The sequence below is a fragment of the Acanthaster planci genome, linkage group LG06 (genome assembly GCF_054643075.1).
Source record: "Acanthaster planci isolate LZ-2023a linkage group LG06, COTS_SCS, whole genome shotgun sequence".
Lineage (NCBI taxonomy): Eukaryota > Metazoa > Echinodermata > Asteroidea > Valvatida > Acanthasteridae > Acanthaster > Acanthaster planci.
The window spans coordinates 3865218-3878056 of NC_141782.1; the positions used below are offsets into that span (position 1 = coordinate 3865218).

The following is a 12839-nucleotide window of genomic DNA, read 5'->3' on the forward strand; positions in this document are numbered from 1 at the left end:
ACAGCTAAGGTGTTCCCTTCGCTTAAAAACCTGGTGACGTTTAGCACTTCATACCAAGGGCTTCTTGAGTTGGAAAAAAATGCCTGGGTGGGACTCAAACCTGCATAAAGGCACCTTCCCATTTGGACATCAACACTTGCACTAAGTGTTGCGTACAGTATTTGTCAAAATCGCTCCCGAGGCTTTTGACGGCCAAACGCAATGAACATGTGTGTTATGTTAATGGAGTCAATTTTTTATGTCCATGAAAGTGAAACGCATTAATGCATCGTGTACGCAACGCGCCCCAAAAACGTACATACATGGATGGAAAGGTCCCTTAATGCTGGCTGGTAGAAATGTTTGTACGCGGGTTTACAAAGCTAAGGTAATAAGATCCTCATTGTTAAGATAAGATTCTAAACAGCATTCTTAATTCTAAACTGAATTCATTTTAAATATTACCCAATTTTTACCCAATAGACCTTATGCGTTAATGCGGCGTCAGAGGCCGTTCTTTGTTATTTTAGTTTAGTTACCAGAAAGTTTATTTGAGCCTACCCCATGATGACAAACACATAAGGTCTATTTGAGTGATTTATTCACATAACAGGAAAAAAATACAGGACAATAATTTGATGAAAATAGTGTATGGTGCGTTATTTATGTTTCTGAATAAGTTCAATTCATGAAACATTTTTATTAAATTCGGTTGCTTTCTTGTTAGTTACTGTCCCCTGTGTTTGACATGGAACTGAACAATGGTTTACTTATGGGGTTTTGGCCAATTAATAACAAGTTACATCAGTTTACCAGCCTCCAACCCTTTATCACATGTGTTGCTGTTCTGTATCTCTCTTAAGATGACTGAAAAAATCAATCAAATCAAATCATATACCTGTATGTGCAGGAAGTCAACCGTGAAATCCAAACTTGGTCTCCTTGTGACAAGGCAAGGTGGAGCGCTGTACCATGAATTGCTCCTATTCTTTCTTCCCTTCATCTCAAAATGTAGTTTTCTAATCATCAAGTTTGAGTAATTTCAATCTCTTAAAAGTTCATTGTTCTTGGTAATACTTTTTTCAAAAAGTGTTGCATGTAGGGTAGGAGTTATGCGCTAGAAGTTTATGAACAAAATTGGTTTTCATTTTAAACTGCAGATTTGTCACCCAACTACGACTACTCCAATGTGGTGAATCTCTTTTCAAGATTTTTAGGTGAGTAATGTGATGTGCCATTATCAACACATTCATTCATTATATGAGATGTGTTCTAAGTATCTGACCTTTGACCCTATCAGCCTCCAAGCTATCTTGGTCTTTGCTGAACTACTTTCCCACCCTGAAAGTATGATTTATGTTTCTATGACAACCCACTCACATCATTCCAGTTAAAATCATGTTAATGGACTGTGAACGGGGTATTACAGCTCTGGAAAGGACACTCTCACTTCGATACTTGACTATGATTGGACAGAGATGCACTGTGTCAGGCAGAGTCCAACTTTTGGATATATAGCCCTCATACTTACACATACAAGGTAGACTCAGCTGTGATCAATATACCACAAATGTGCAGGGAAGGTGCAGTCGTGACCCTTCGTAGTTGCGGCTTGGAACATGAAAACTTTGTGTCACGCATTTATGCCATACTAAGAAGGTAAAACGACGACTTGTACACAGAGGATTTATCCAGGTGCTGTATAAAAGAGTGAATGTTTCACATTTGTGTAATAGAAAGAACGATTTCATTTTGTGACAGACTGAATTTTCCATACGGCTTCACCTCATGGAATAAAGCATTCAATCTGTCAGTCAAGTTGTGACATTATTCATACCTTCGCATTCATAAGCATTTATTGTTTGTATAAAGTATCATATAGTGATTACTATAACTTTTAACTATGAAGAGTGGGCTAACTCTATGAAATCACAGAGAGCAGAACACAAATTCCACATCCTTCACAAGTTCTAAAATTTTCTTTTATATCAACAGTCATAGATGAAATCCTTGGCCTTGAGGCAGTTCAGGTCCATCCATTCCACCTTCTAGCTACCAACTATTGGCCCCTGAATGACCCCTCCTCCATCCAGATAGCCGGCAGCAACTACTCAGCCGTCCTGGGCCGGGATGGCACAGGCCTGTACCCCCTCCTGGGATCCAGTAACTCACGGATCCAGCTGGCCAATCTGACCGGTCACTGCCTGAGCGAGCCCCAGTACTGCACGGACGGCCTCTCGCTGGCCGTGTGGGTGAAGTTGTACACGATGAGCGCAGGGGAAGATGGGATCATACTGAGCACGGCATCGATTGAGAGTAATGGACGGGTGGGCATGTCCATCGTTCTGAAGGCAAACGATGACTTGGAGTTCAGAGGTGAGTCAATCTAAATTCTGAATAGGTTGACGGAGGGCATTGCCCTTGATGTTGGCCTGAAATAATCGGTTCCTTTCCGTTGTTTGAGTCTACCGAAACTTGAGTCTGAAGTGGCTGAAGAAAGTTTCATGTTACACGTTTTCAGACAGTAAGCAAGCAGTCTTTCACCATCTAATGTTTATGTGTATTAGGATGCCGAAGGCAAGGGTACATTTTGGAACGAAGAGCTTCAAATGCTTTGCCTCACTTCGTGGGATCCAGTCACAAATTATAGCAACTATCAATGCCTATGTGGTACATCATATTCTGTGAGGAGCTAGCTGTGTTGCAAGGTTTCACTGATTCACTTTGGTTTTCTGGCAACTCTGCAAATTTTAAGTAGTTCATTCTTGAATGACATTTTTTTTTAAGTTGCTGATGGGGTAAACAGAGCCTGGGTCCTCCTGATCAGCTCAGCCGATGTTGTCTTCAACAGCTGGTGTCAACTGGCCATTACCTGGCACCCGGACATCGGCCTCACAGCTTACATGAACGGGATCAAGGTTACCAACGCACAACGAAGCAGGGAACCAGCGGGAGACACTAACCTGAGCAACCTGTTGATGATTGGGTCACGTTACGTCAATGTGACCTCGACAGCATATCCCATGAGCGTGAGTGATGTCGTGTTTTGGGACCGTCACCTCCGAGACTGGGAATCCAACCGTTTCCTGGGTTTTACACGTAAGTTGACACCTTGCCATAGTAGCAGTCTAGATTAGTGTGTTCTAGTTGAAGTGCCATTCTCATATTGAAATGAAATCCCATTCTTATAGTAACATGAAGTCTCATTCTCATAAGTTGAAGTCCTACCATTAGAAACAAATCCAAATAGAGATTCCCATAGTAAGGTGGAGTCCCACTATAAAATGACTGTTCTAGGGCTTGGCATTTCACCTCATTTTCTCAGACACAATCAAATTGAAGTTAGCACACAATTTCATGGGAACACTAAGGTCAATCTGATTTTAGTGCCTGGCCCTTGATAGTCTTCACTATAAACCATGAATCAACAATTACTGTTAACATAATCATGGGAAACCAGAACCTTTGTGGCACCCTCATTGAAAATTTGACGTTTCTAAAGTGTGGTATGTCTTATTTTCTTCTTACTATTCGTGTGTACTGACCACAAGAAAAAAAATTTCATGTCTTTATTTTGCTACTTGCTTCCCTGAGATTAATGTGAGATGTACCTTTAAATTAAAGTATGATCTTCACCTTAAACCTCCTGAATTAAACGGAAAGAAAAAAATCACTTAATTACGCTTAACCTGCTGGTGTTATGTTGAATCCGGCAGAGTCTTAAAGCACATTTGTAGCCAGAAAATTTGAAACCAAGCAGATTTCCCCAATGGAACAAATCAGTTTGAAAGGGCAGACCTTTTGCTGTGTTCTGCCATGCTTGTTTCTTGCTTTGTCCATTTCATCGGTATTTGAATAAGAGTATAAAACAAAGACCGTTGAGCAGGGTAAGTGTCAATTTAGGGACTTGAGTCTCTAATTTCTCCCCTTGTATGACAGACAAGGTAAGATGTAAGACAGGTGTGAAGACCATGAAGATTTTACAGTGAATCACATTGCCCACGTCTATGCTTCTTTTGAACACTTCTCTTTGTGCAGGCCGGGAACAGGAGATTGCTAGCTTTGCTGACTATTACTGGGGTGTTGACGGCTATGCGCGACGAGACGAGTCCATCCTTTCCCTTTACCAGGAGCCCTACGTCAGTCAGTTCAAGGAGTTGACCAAAGCAGGGGAGGGAGACGTGGTGTTAGCCCCTAGTTGGGATTCCAAGGGGAACTCTCTCCTTGTGTACGGGGATGGCAGTGGCTGGCTGCTGCTAGGTAAGGCTACCACAGACTAATGCAAGATGGAGGTGATTTCCTGACTTTTTGGGCAGTGACGTATGCCTCACTTTCCCTTGTGAGTTGGGCAACAGTAACATGGTTCCTTAGTGTGAATTTGTGTAACAAATTTTGGTGAAACTCACACCTTCAGTTTTAATAGCTAGCTAATTGTAATTGATATTAGGTCCACCACTTCATGCAACGTCATTTTCCAAATGAGAATCGTTCTATGAATTATTAGTAGAAATATTTACTACTTACTGTTTTTATCCGTACTCTCTGGGCATTTATGCATGAATGTATCCTGGATCCTGCAAAATCTTTAAACTTCATTCCTATCCAAGTTGAATACAGAGTGAATCCTCCAAAATCCTGCATAATTTCTTGACTGTTCTTTTGAGTTGTGCCTACTGCCTCAATCCTTCAAAATCCTCACAGCAATTCTTGTCATTATGTTGAGGTGGTGCAAATGGTATCTTGGAGCGATGGGGATGATTTTGCACATAATCTAAGCCTGACGTTATGCATGGCCGAGTATAAACAACAAACGTTCCAGCCCAAGACCTTTACATAGGGCATCTTTCAACATCAGACAAAGTCTTCAAAATCCCTTCAAACCACTTACCAAGGATTTTGAAGGATTTGAGAAGGCACTTGCATCCAATGTTTATAGTGAAACTTTGTGACAGTATTATTTTGGTTTTGTACAGCCCACAGGCCAACCATAGTTAATATGGTTGGCAGACCAGCAATTGTTACGTAGCAACAGAAAGTTCTGCATTGGTGCAACAGAAACAACATTTTCTTTCTCTATGGCAGACGACTTTGCCGGGCAGTGCCTCAGTGATGTTAGCCTCTGCAAGGACGGCCTGTCTGTGTCCCTGTGGGTGCAACTGGTCCAAGTCCAGGACAACGACACCCACTTCCTAATCTCCTCAGGGGAGCAGGTCACGCGGGGCTTCTCTATCTATCAGCGGGATGTGGACAGGCTAGGGGCTGCGGTGACAGATGGCAGGGTGAGATGGGTGGTGGAGATAGAACACACCCCCTACATGAAAGACGAAGGTGAGCTACCAATAACTCCTGTGACCCCCTAAATTGACCGTTTGGGCTTTTTTTACACCTTTTTTGACCTGATTGGTAGGTTGTCCATCACTTGTCATTGACTTATTTGATATATAACACCCCGTTAATTAGACAGTTGAATTACCCATGAATGCAATAGTCATAGACGTGGCTCTTCACACAGGCAAGGAATGCTTCACCACATGCACACATGGGGAAAGTGCCGTTACAACACTTCTCACAAACAGACAAAATTTCAGTCATGATTCCAAACTTGGCACACTCCCAAGTTCAGTCTAAAGTACAGGGTTCAAGCATGTTGTAGTAGTTTGGAAATGTGCTAAGTGAATTTGCAACAAATTTCGTTCTCAAGCAGAAGTACGTTTTTCTTGTGTATAGATTAAATTAATCTGTCAAATTAAGCAGAATTACTTAATCTGTTATTAATTAAGCTGAATCTGTGGGAGAAATCTAAACAAGGCTTATGCATATTGGAATTTCTGTGGCCCTCAATGAATAACATAATCTCAGTTTCTTTTTTGATGCAAGTACCACCTGTTTTTCTTCCATAGCCACCGTGTACAATGTTCACTCCAACACCAACTACACGGAATTCACCAGCCCCTGGATTAACCTGGGCATCACCTGGACCAAGAAAGGCGGCCTGGCCATGTTCAAGGATGGCCGTCTGGTTGCCATCGATCCCACCGGTTACCGCAAATACAGGAACTCGGACGGCGAGACCCTGCTCATCCTGGGCCGGCGCAACGACTTCCTGGACAACGCCGCCAACTTCACATTTGAGGAGGTTGCGATTGTGGAGAGGCCAGTGGAGACGTTTGAGTATCGGACCGGCCTGGCTATGATTGGTAGGTACCAGTGTAACATTACCAGTGTTTGGGGCTGTGAAACGACCAGTGCTGTGCTAAGTCGGTGAAACAGCAGTAACACATTAGGATTGCCGTTGGTTCATACTTGGCCAAGGCGACAATGGATGCAGATATGTGCTGTCCAATCAAACATTTGCACTGTGAATTGCAAAAGTTGAACACTTTCGACTCTAGCCAGTATTGCTGTAAATGTCTTGTGATGTCAAATTTGAAGAGTGCATTTTTTTTTCAAATATTTAAAATCATTCACACTTTTCCGGATGGTTGAGAGTCTTTTCACTTTGATGTCAGTTAGTGAAGCCATTGCTCACTTTTCATGTTTGTCTATTAAATTGGTGAAATTACAATTTGCTTTTTGAAAATATTTCTGCAAAAAGGCGAGCAGAGTATTAAAATTCCGGCATTTTTGAGCGCACAAGTCAACTGAACGTTGAAGTTCTTCCTGAGATGAATCACGGTTTTGCTTACTAATATGGGAATAGTCAGAAACCAATAGGCAGCCCAATAGCCTTGAAAACAGTGAAACAAACATGAAAACAAGGTGAATGTAGACAGAGAGAGGCATTTTGAAGGGTTGAAGTGTTGCATAGAACATCTCATGAAATGGGATTCTCCCACTGGGTTATTGTGTGGCTTGTATGTTGTAGTTTGCAATTCCTAGAAATCTTAGAACTCCTCATTGAGATAAATTCTCAGGGACTTAGCCCTATTCTGAGTAGATACCTATTACATAAGTTTCCACTTCCATTGACAAGCTTTGTATTTTGGATTTTCCTGCCCTCTCAGAAAATATACATTACTCTGATGTGCAGTACTTCTGGAATCCCAGTGATTTGGTGGCCAATACCTTCAAAGTTCTGTGGGAGCATACCTACAATGACACCACTGAGCCAATCAGAGCTTCGCGTGCTGTCACCATGCCTGATGCCAATACAGTGCGTCTCACAGACGATGCATACATCATACTGGGTATGTCGGCATATTACTTTTCATCTCAGCTATCTAGCTAAATACCTCAAATCCAACACCCGGTTTTGCATGGTGTTTCTTTTCAAAGCCCAGACAGTTTTCAAGTTATTGTGGTTTTTTTGAAAAATTAATCCACAAAGAAAGGTTATTTAGTTGAGGATGTCTCTGTAAAGTGTGCCTTTTAACCTGAATCGGGCTGCTGCTTATTGAATAAGGATGGGTTTTAGAGGAGAAGGTTTTTGACTAAACTTCCAAGACAATTGAGGGTGAAGCCTTATGCAGAATGTTGATTTTACCGACAAAATAAATTTGCCCGGTAGAAGAATTGAAAAGCACATTTTCACCAGCAGCAGATAGCAACAATGATGCTGTTACTGCATATTATGAAAGTTGTTTTAAGTGTATGTTACCTTTCAATTCCCACCTGTAAAGTTTGAATACTTGTCTGCCAACTATCAGTAGGTACCCAACCTCCTGCTTTGAAGAACTCTTGATGTGGTGTGTTTCTCGCTTATACTGTGCACGAACACATTCACACAGAACTTTTTGATTCATAAAACAAGCATAGACACTGGGATTCATTCTTGACTTTTTGTCCCTGATGATTATATTTAGGTGACTTCCGAGACAACTTTGTCAGTGACCCCACACTGAGCCCCAGAGGAATGAGCGTTGCATTGTGGGTCAAGCTGTCCATTGACACAGCAGCTAACACAATCCGAAAATACATCATCAGGTATTGGCCCACCTCTGTCTTGAATACTGTGTTGTCATTGGCCCAGAATGATCATGTGACAAGGTGACATAACCACATGTCACGCTCACCGTTGGACGTCACAACAGCCAACATTGTATGATATCATGCCCACGCAGGCACGCACTTGTCCCTGTGTCATGTACAGCATAATATAAAGACCGCTAACTGCTAATGTTCACAGATTCCTTTGTTGCCCTATGTTTCTTCAACAAATAAGTGAAACACATCAAGAGAGAGATATTGGGTATGATTATCTGGAAACTGGCTTATATGACAATGTATGCCTCAGGGTTTCAAATTATCAACAATTGTTAATTGGAACACAGGTGCCTGAGGTATCAAATACATTGTATGCTAGCATCTCTTGACCCCTTTTCATTGCCATGTGGAGACACAAGCAAAACCACACTTTTTTTCAGCTAGTTTTCCATTAATAGTGACGAACATCCGTCATTGTCACATACCCATCAGGAATAATGCTGAGAATTGAGTCAATAAAAAATGGAATAAAAATTTAAATAATAACATCATATTTTCATTATCATACATGTAATTATCAAAACTGTTCTGATATAAGTGGCTGTTTAGATGATCACACCCAGTGTAATAGGAAATTCACAATAGCCAGTCTTCTAGTAAGTTCAGTGGTTGAGACCGTAAGACAATGAGCCCAACTTGGCCAGTGCAAGGGGGTTTTGGGGTCAAACATGACTGAAAGTAATAAGACATTTTTAGAATTAAGGGAAGTGTTAATGTTTTGTTTTGCTCTGCAAACAGTTCTGGATCCCAAGCCATGTCCACTGGCATCGCCGTCTACACCATCGCCGACGAACTGACCTTTCTCATCAGCACCAATGAAACCACATGGGAGACAAAGTACTCCACCAGTGTAAGTGATTGTGTTTAGCCTTCTGACATGTGCTGGGGGGCAGTCAAATGTGGGATGCATTCAGGGCTGCCAGTGTCAAGGAAAAACACGGCGAAAATTTTGTCGGGAAAGCCAAGCGGACTGTTGAAAATTTCATTCTGGGAAAAGTTTTATGACGTTTTTCCAGGACCATATGGTAAAGTACATTTATAGCTTTTCCCCTTAGATACTACAAAGTCTTACTTTGCTTCTCTTAAGCCCTAGAAAATAAGGCATGTTGTTTTGCAAAAGTCGTATTTGTCAGGGAATACAAGTTGGATTGCTGGTACCCTGCTGATCCTACATGTACATTTGTGATTCACTTCCTGCTGGTTTTTTCCCAGAATTTGATTTCTCATGTATGTTTCCTTCCTGCTTCAAAAAAAAAGAAAATTTACCTGAGCCTTTGTTCATGTATTATCTTTTTTTAACATTCCTTCCAGAATTTGCTTCAGTCAAGTCATGTTTTGGTGTGTAGTGTTGGTCAGGTGCCTTGCTCAGGCATAAAAACTTCCTCTTGCATCCCCTATTCCAGCATCTGTTTAATTTAGTGATAGATGACATGTTGTGGAGTTTAGATCTCTTATTTTTATCCTAACTGTTCAGACATGCAGTATTAGGCAGAGTAACATGGCCCCGATTGTACCCATAATTACACCTATAACAATAGAAAGCTGCACTGTTTAACTTCTGTGATACAATGGAACATATGTTTCATTTCTTATTCCACACGGTGGAGAGTCTCATTACGTACACCATATTTGGCATATTTTTAAGCAGAGAAAATAATATTTTTTCAGGAACACTGGGTAAGATTTTTTTTTTCTGATTTGAGGTCAAGGTCGCAGAGTTGATATCTTTCACCATTAAATGGACAGGTCATACCACAGGACACCTGGACCAATCTAGCCTTCACCTGGCACCACCTTGAACCCTTCATCCTTTACATTGATGGCCGCCGTGTCTCTCCAACATCGTCAGTGTCGACATCAGCAAATATCAACCAGACCTGTCCCTTGCTAGCCCTGGGAAGGAGGAATGACATTGAGGACGGCTTTGGCAATTTCAAGATCCACTCTCTGGTTATCTGGGACAAGTACATCTACAAGAAGAACGTCCACAAACTCCTGGGTGTATCTGGTGAGTGGGCACATCTTGTGATTGTTAAACATTGCAATCAGGTGTTGGAAGACATGGAGTTGTTCTTTCCTTGTAGAGGCTTCGTACTGTTAATAATCAGGGCATGAAGTTAAGCAGAAGCAAGTGGCTAAATAGTTCCAATAAGTTTCTCTTCTTTATTGTTTTCTTCATTGATGCACATTCAACATGCCCATAGGGGAGTTTGGTAGATTTTGGAAACAAAATGGCTTCTAATCAGAAGATGTCACAGCTGTCTTTGCACTGTCATGGATTGGCTTGTCCATTATTTTCCTTGATTGATTACTTCTCCATTTCTCTCCCATTCAGATACTGAAATGTACTACCTCCACCAGGCTGACTACTACTGGTCCCTGGATCCACCTTTGACCCTGGTCAGCTCCCTGTCTGCCACCTCCTCGTCCGGCACTGCCTATGTGGATGACCGTCACCGCTTCGCTCGCAGCCTCTACACAGACGGCCAGAAGGGCTGGGCCAGGCTAGGTGACCTGAGCAGTGATTGTCTGGCTGACCCGTCCACCTGCGCCAATGGCTTTGCCCTAGCCCTGTGGATGAAGTTCAGCGACATTCCCGCCCGGCGAGAGCGCTGCTTGTTCACCAGTGGTGCTGATCTGCCAAGTGAGTTACGGAACAACTGAGAAGTGGGAATGCTCCTGTCACTTGACTGCTCACTTACAGCCAAACTTTGGGAATTTGCTGTGCTTCCAAATGGGAACAGGTTGTTCCCGAGTACGTGTATATCTTGCAAAGGCATTGATCACTCTTCCCACTTCCCACTGGGAAGAGTGGTCAAATGTTTTTGATTAGAATAAGCAATGTTCTCATCAGAACACCCTCCAACTTCAGAGATACTCCCTAAGTGATGGGCCTTTGAAAAGTAGAGTTGGATCAAATAAAAATTTGTTTTCTTGCACTTAACTCTAAAAAGTGTAATAATTTCAGTGTGTGTCTACCAGAAATTTCATTGATGAGATGCTCTCTTCAAGTTAAGTTGAGGTTGAGTTAAGTTGCCGTTTTGTTTAGGGAATTACAATGGCTAGGAGTACATTTGTGTTTATGTTGTTGAAAATTGTTGGTAACCTTGATGTTGATAAATTCATTGAAATATCTCAAGAGAGTTTTTAAAGAGAATCAGCACTTTCTCAGGGAATATTACAGAAGAATTGAAATGCACGTGATAGTGGCATTTATGTGGTGAATTTCAAAAACTTCTTGTTGTAAGATCGGTGAGTAATACATTGTCGGACACAGTTTGCAGCAGCAGGGTCAAGCCGTGACCTAAGCATTATGGGCAGAGTGTTTCATTGACAAGGGGGCAGGAACTTAGGAAGCCAGACTTTTTTTTGGATACTGTCAGATTTACTCGTAAAGAAACTAGCAAGTGGGCATCATCACATTGAAATAAAGTCCAACATCAGGTGTCCTATTAAACTTAGGAGCGTGTTCTTTTACTCAATTGAATGTGCGGTTCTTTATTTTTTCCCTCTAGATGAGAAGGGCATTGTTTTTCGCCAGACCCCAGACGATCTTCAATTCCAGGTCAGCGATGGCAGTAACAGCTGGTACCTGACTCTCTCTGAGGACCTTTACACATTCAACGAGTGGCAGTATGTTGCCATGGTTTGGTCACCGGCCACAGGCCTGGCCATCCATGTCAATGGCAAGAACATTGCATCAAAGGTTAGGCATAACATGGCTTGTCTTGTCTCTCATGTCAGTGCACTGTTGCACACACCTGTGCTCAAGTTCATTAAGATATACTTGGACATTCTTCAATTTGAAGTTCTCGCGTTGATACCCATGGAAGGGATATTGTCTGTACTTCTCATGAGAAAAATCAAGTCACTCTTATTTTGTCACGCCAGTGTAAAATTTAGTTGGATACATGTCCTAATCAGGAATATGATCTTTAAATAAACTTGCAGCATTGGTACTGTTGGCATATCAGGGATTTTGGCCTCTGACTTGTCACCAGAATGAAGACGTTAACATAGTGGCAAATATTGCATTGTATGGCTGGATAGATTGATTGTAAGCACATCAGAAATGTTTCTTTAAAGGTCACAGGTTTAGCTTGCCCGTCTGGTCAATTTCTTTGCTTGATTTTAAAGTCTTGCTTTTAAGGCTTAAAAATCACCCCAGACACTGCTAACTGAGCAGGATTTATCAGTTACCTAAAATGATATCAGCAAATTTTCATTTGTCCTGCTTTGCAGACTGAACCCACCGGGGACAGACGCTCATCTGCTAGCTACTCAGACTTCACCCTCGGCAAATGTGCTGACAACACAAACTATGCCCAGGCGCACTACGATGACATCATCCTGATGCTGCCCTCTGTAGGACAGTCTTTGCCAACTGCCGAACAACTACATGGGGATCCCAGTGAGTTGTGTGTCCCCTTCGGCCCAAGTCCCTCAACAAAAGTCCATGAACATTAAACCATGCTAATCCTTCATTATTTTTCACATTTAAGTGTGATAATTGATTGGACAATGTAATTGATGTGGATTTCCAATGGTAAAAACATTTATGTTATTGAGATGCATTCACAGCAGCTATGGGAAATTTATTGTGTGAAGTGACTGCTAGTTTCATCCAAATGTTTAAAGAGGAAAGCAAGATGCGATATGAAATATAGATTTATTCCATCTAGCAAATGCTATCATTGTGAAAGTTTCATCTTTGACATTATGTGCTCCCCAGACCATGATTGGTCCCATTTACCCTGTGACAGATTTGACTGAAATAGGCATGCATTAAGATATGCATGTTTTTACATCTGCATAGTATCAGCCATGTTGGACAAAACACTTTCTCATTATTAAGTTCACGTTACTGATTCTGAAGG

The 12839-nt window shown here is 41.7% G+C and overlaps 1 protein-coding gene across 5 annotated transcripts in view; it reads left to right on the top strand.

Annotated features, from left to right (window-relative positions):
* Positions 1-12839, top strand: part of LOC110986089 (uncharacterized) — a 58200-nt gene that overhangs the window by 22300 nt on the left and 23061 nt on the right. For all 5 annotated transcript variants that reach the window (XM_087138104.1, XM_087138103.1, XM_087138105.1 and 2 more), the window contains 13 exons: positions 1140-1196; positions 1975-2355; positions 2767-3078; positions 4018-4239; positions 5062-5307; positions 5880-6176; positions 6984-7166; positions 7782-7902; positions 8701-8812; positions 9709-9970; positions 10298-10606; positions 11478-11668; positions 12205-12373. In XM_087138104.1, the coding sequence (XP_086994230.1) occupies positions 1140-1196; positions 1975-2355; positions 2767-3078; positions 4018-4239; positions 5062-5307; positions 5880-6176; positions 6984-7166; positions 7782-7902; positions 8701-8812; positions 9709-9970; positions 10298-10606; positions 11478-11668; positions 12205-12373 (2862 nt within the window). The remainder of the gene's footprint in view (positions 1-1139; positions 1197-1974; positions 2356-2766; positions 3079-4017; positions 4240-5061; positions 5308-5879; positions 6177-6983; positions 7167-7781; positions 7903-8700; positions 8813-9708; positions 9971-10297; positions 10607-11477; positions 11669-12204; positions 12374-12839) is intronic.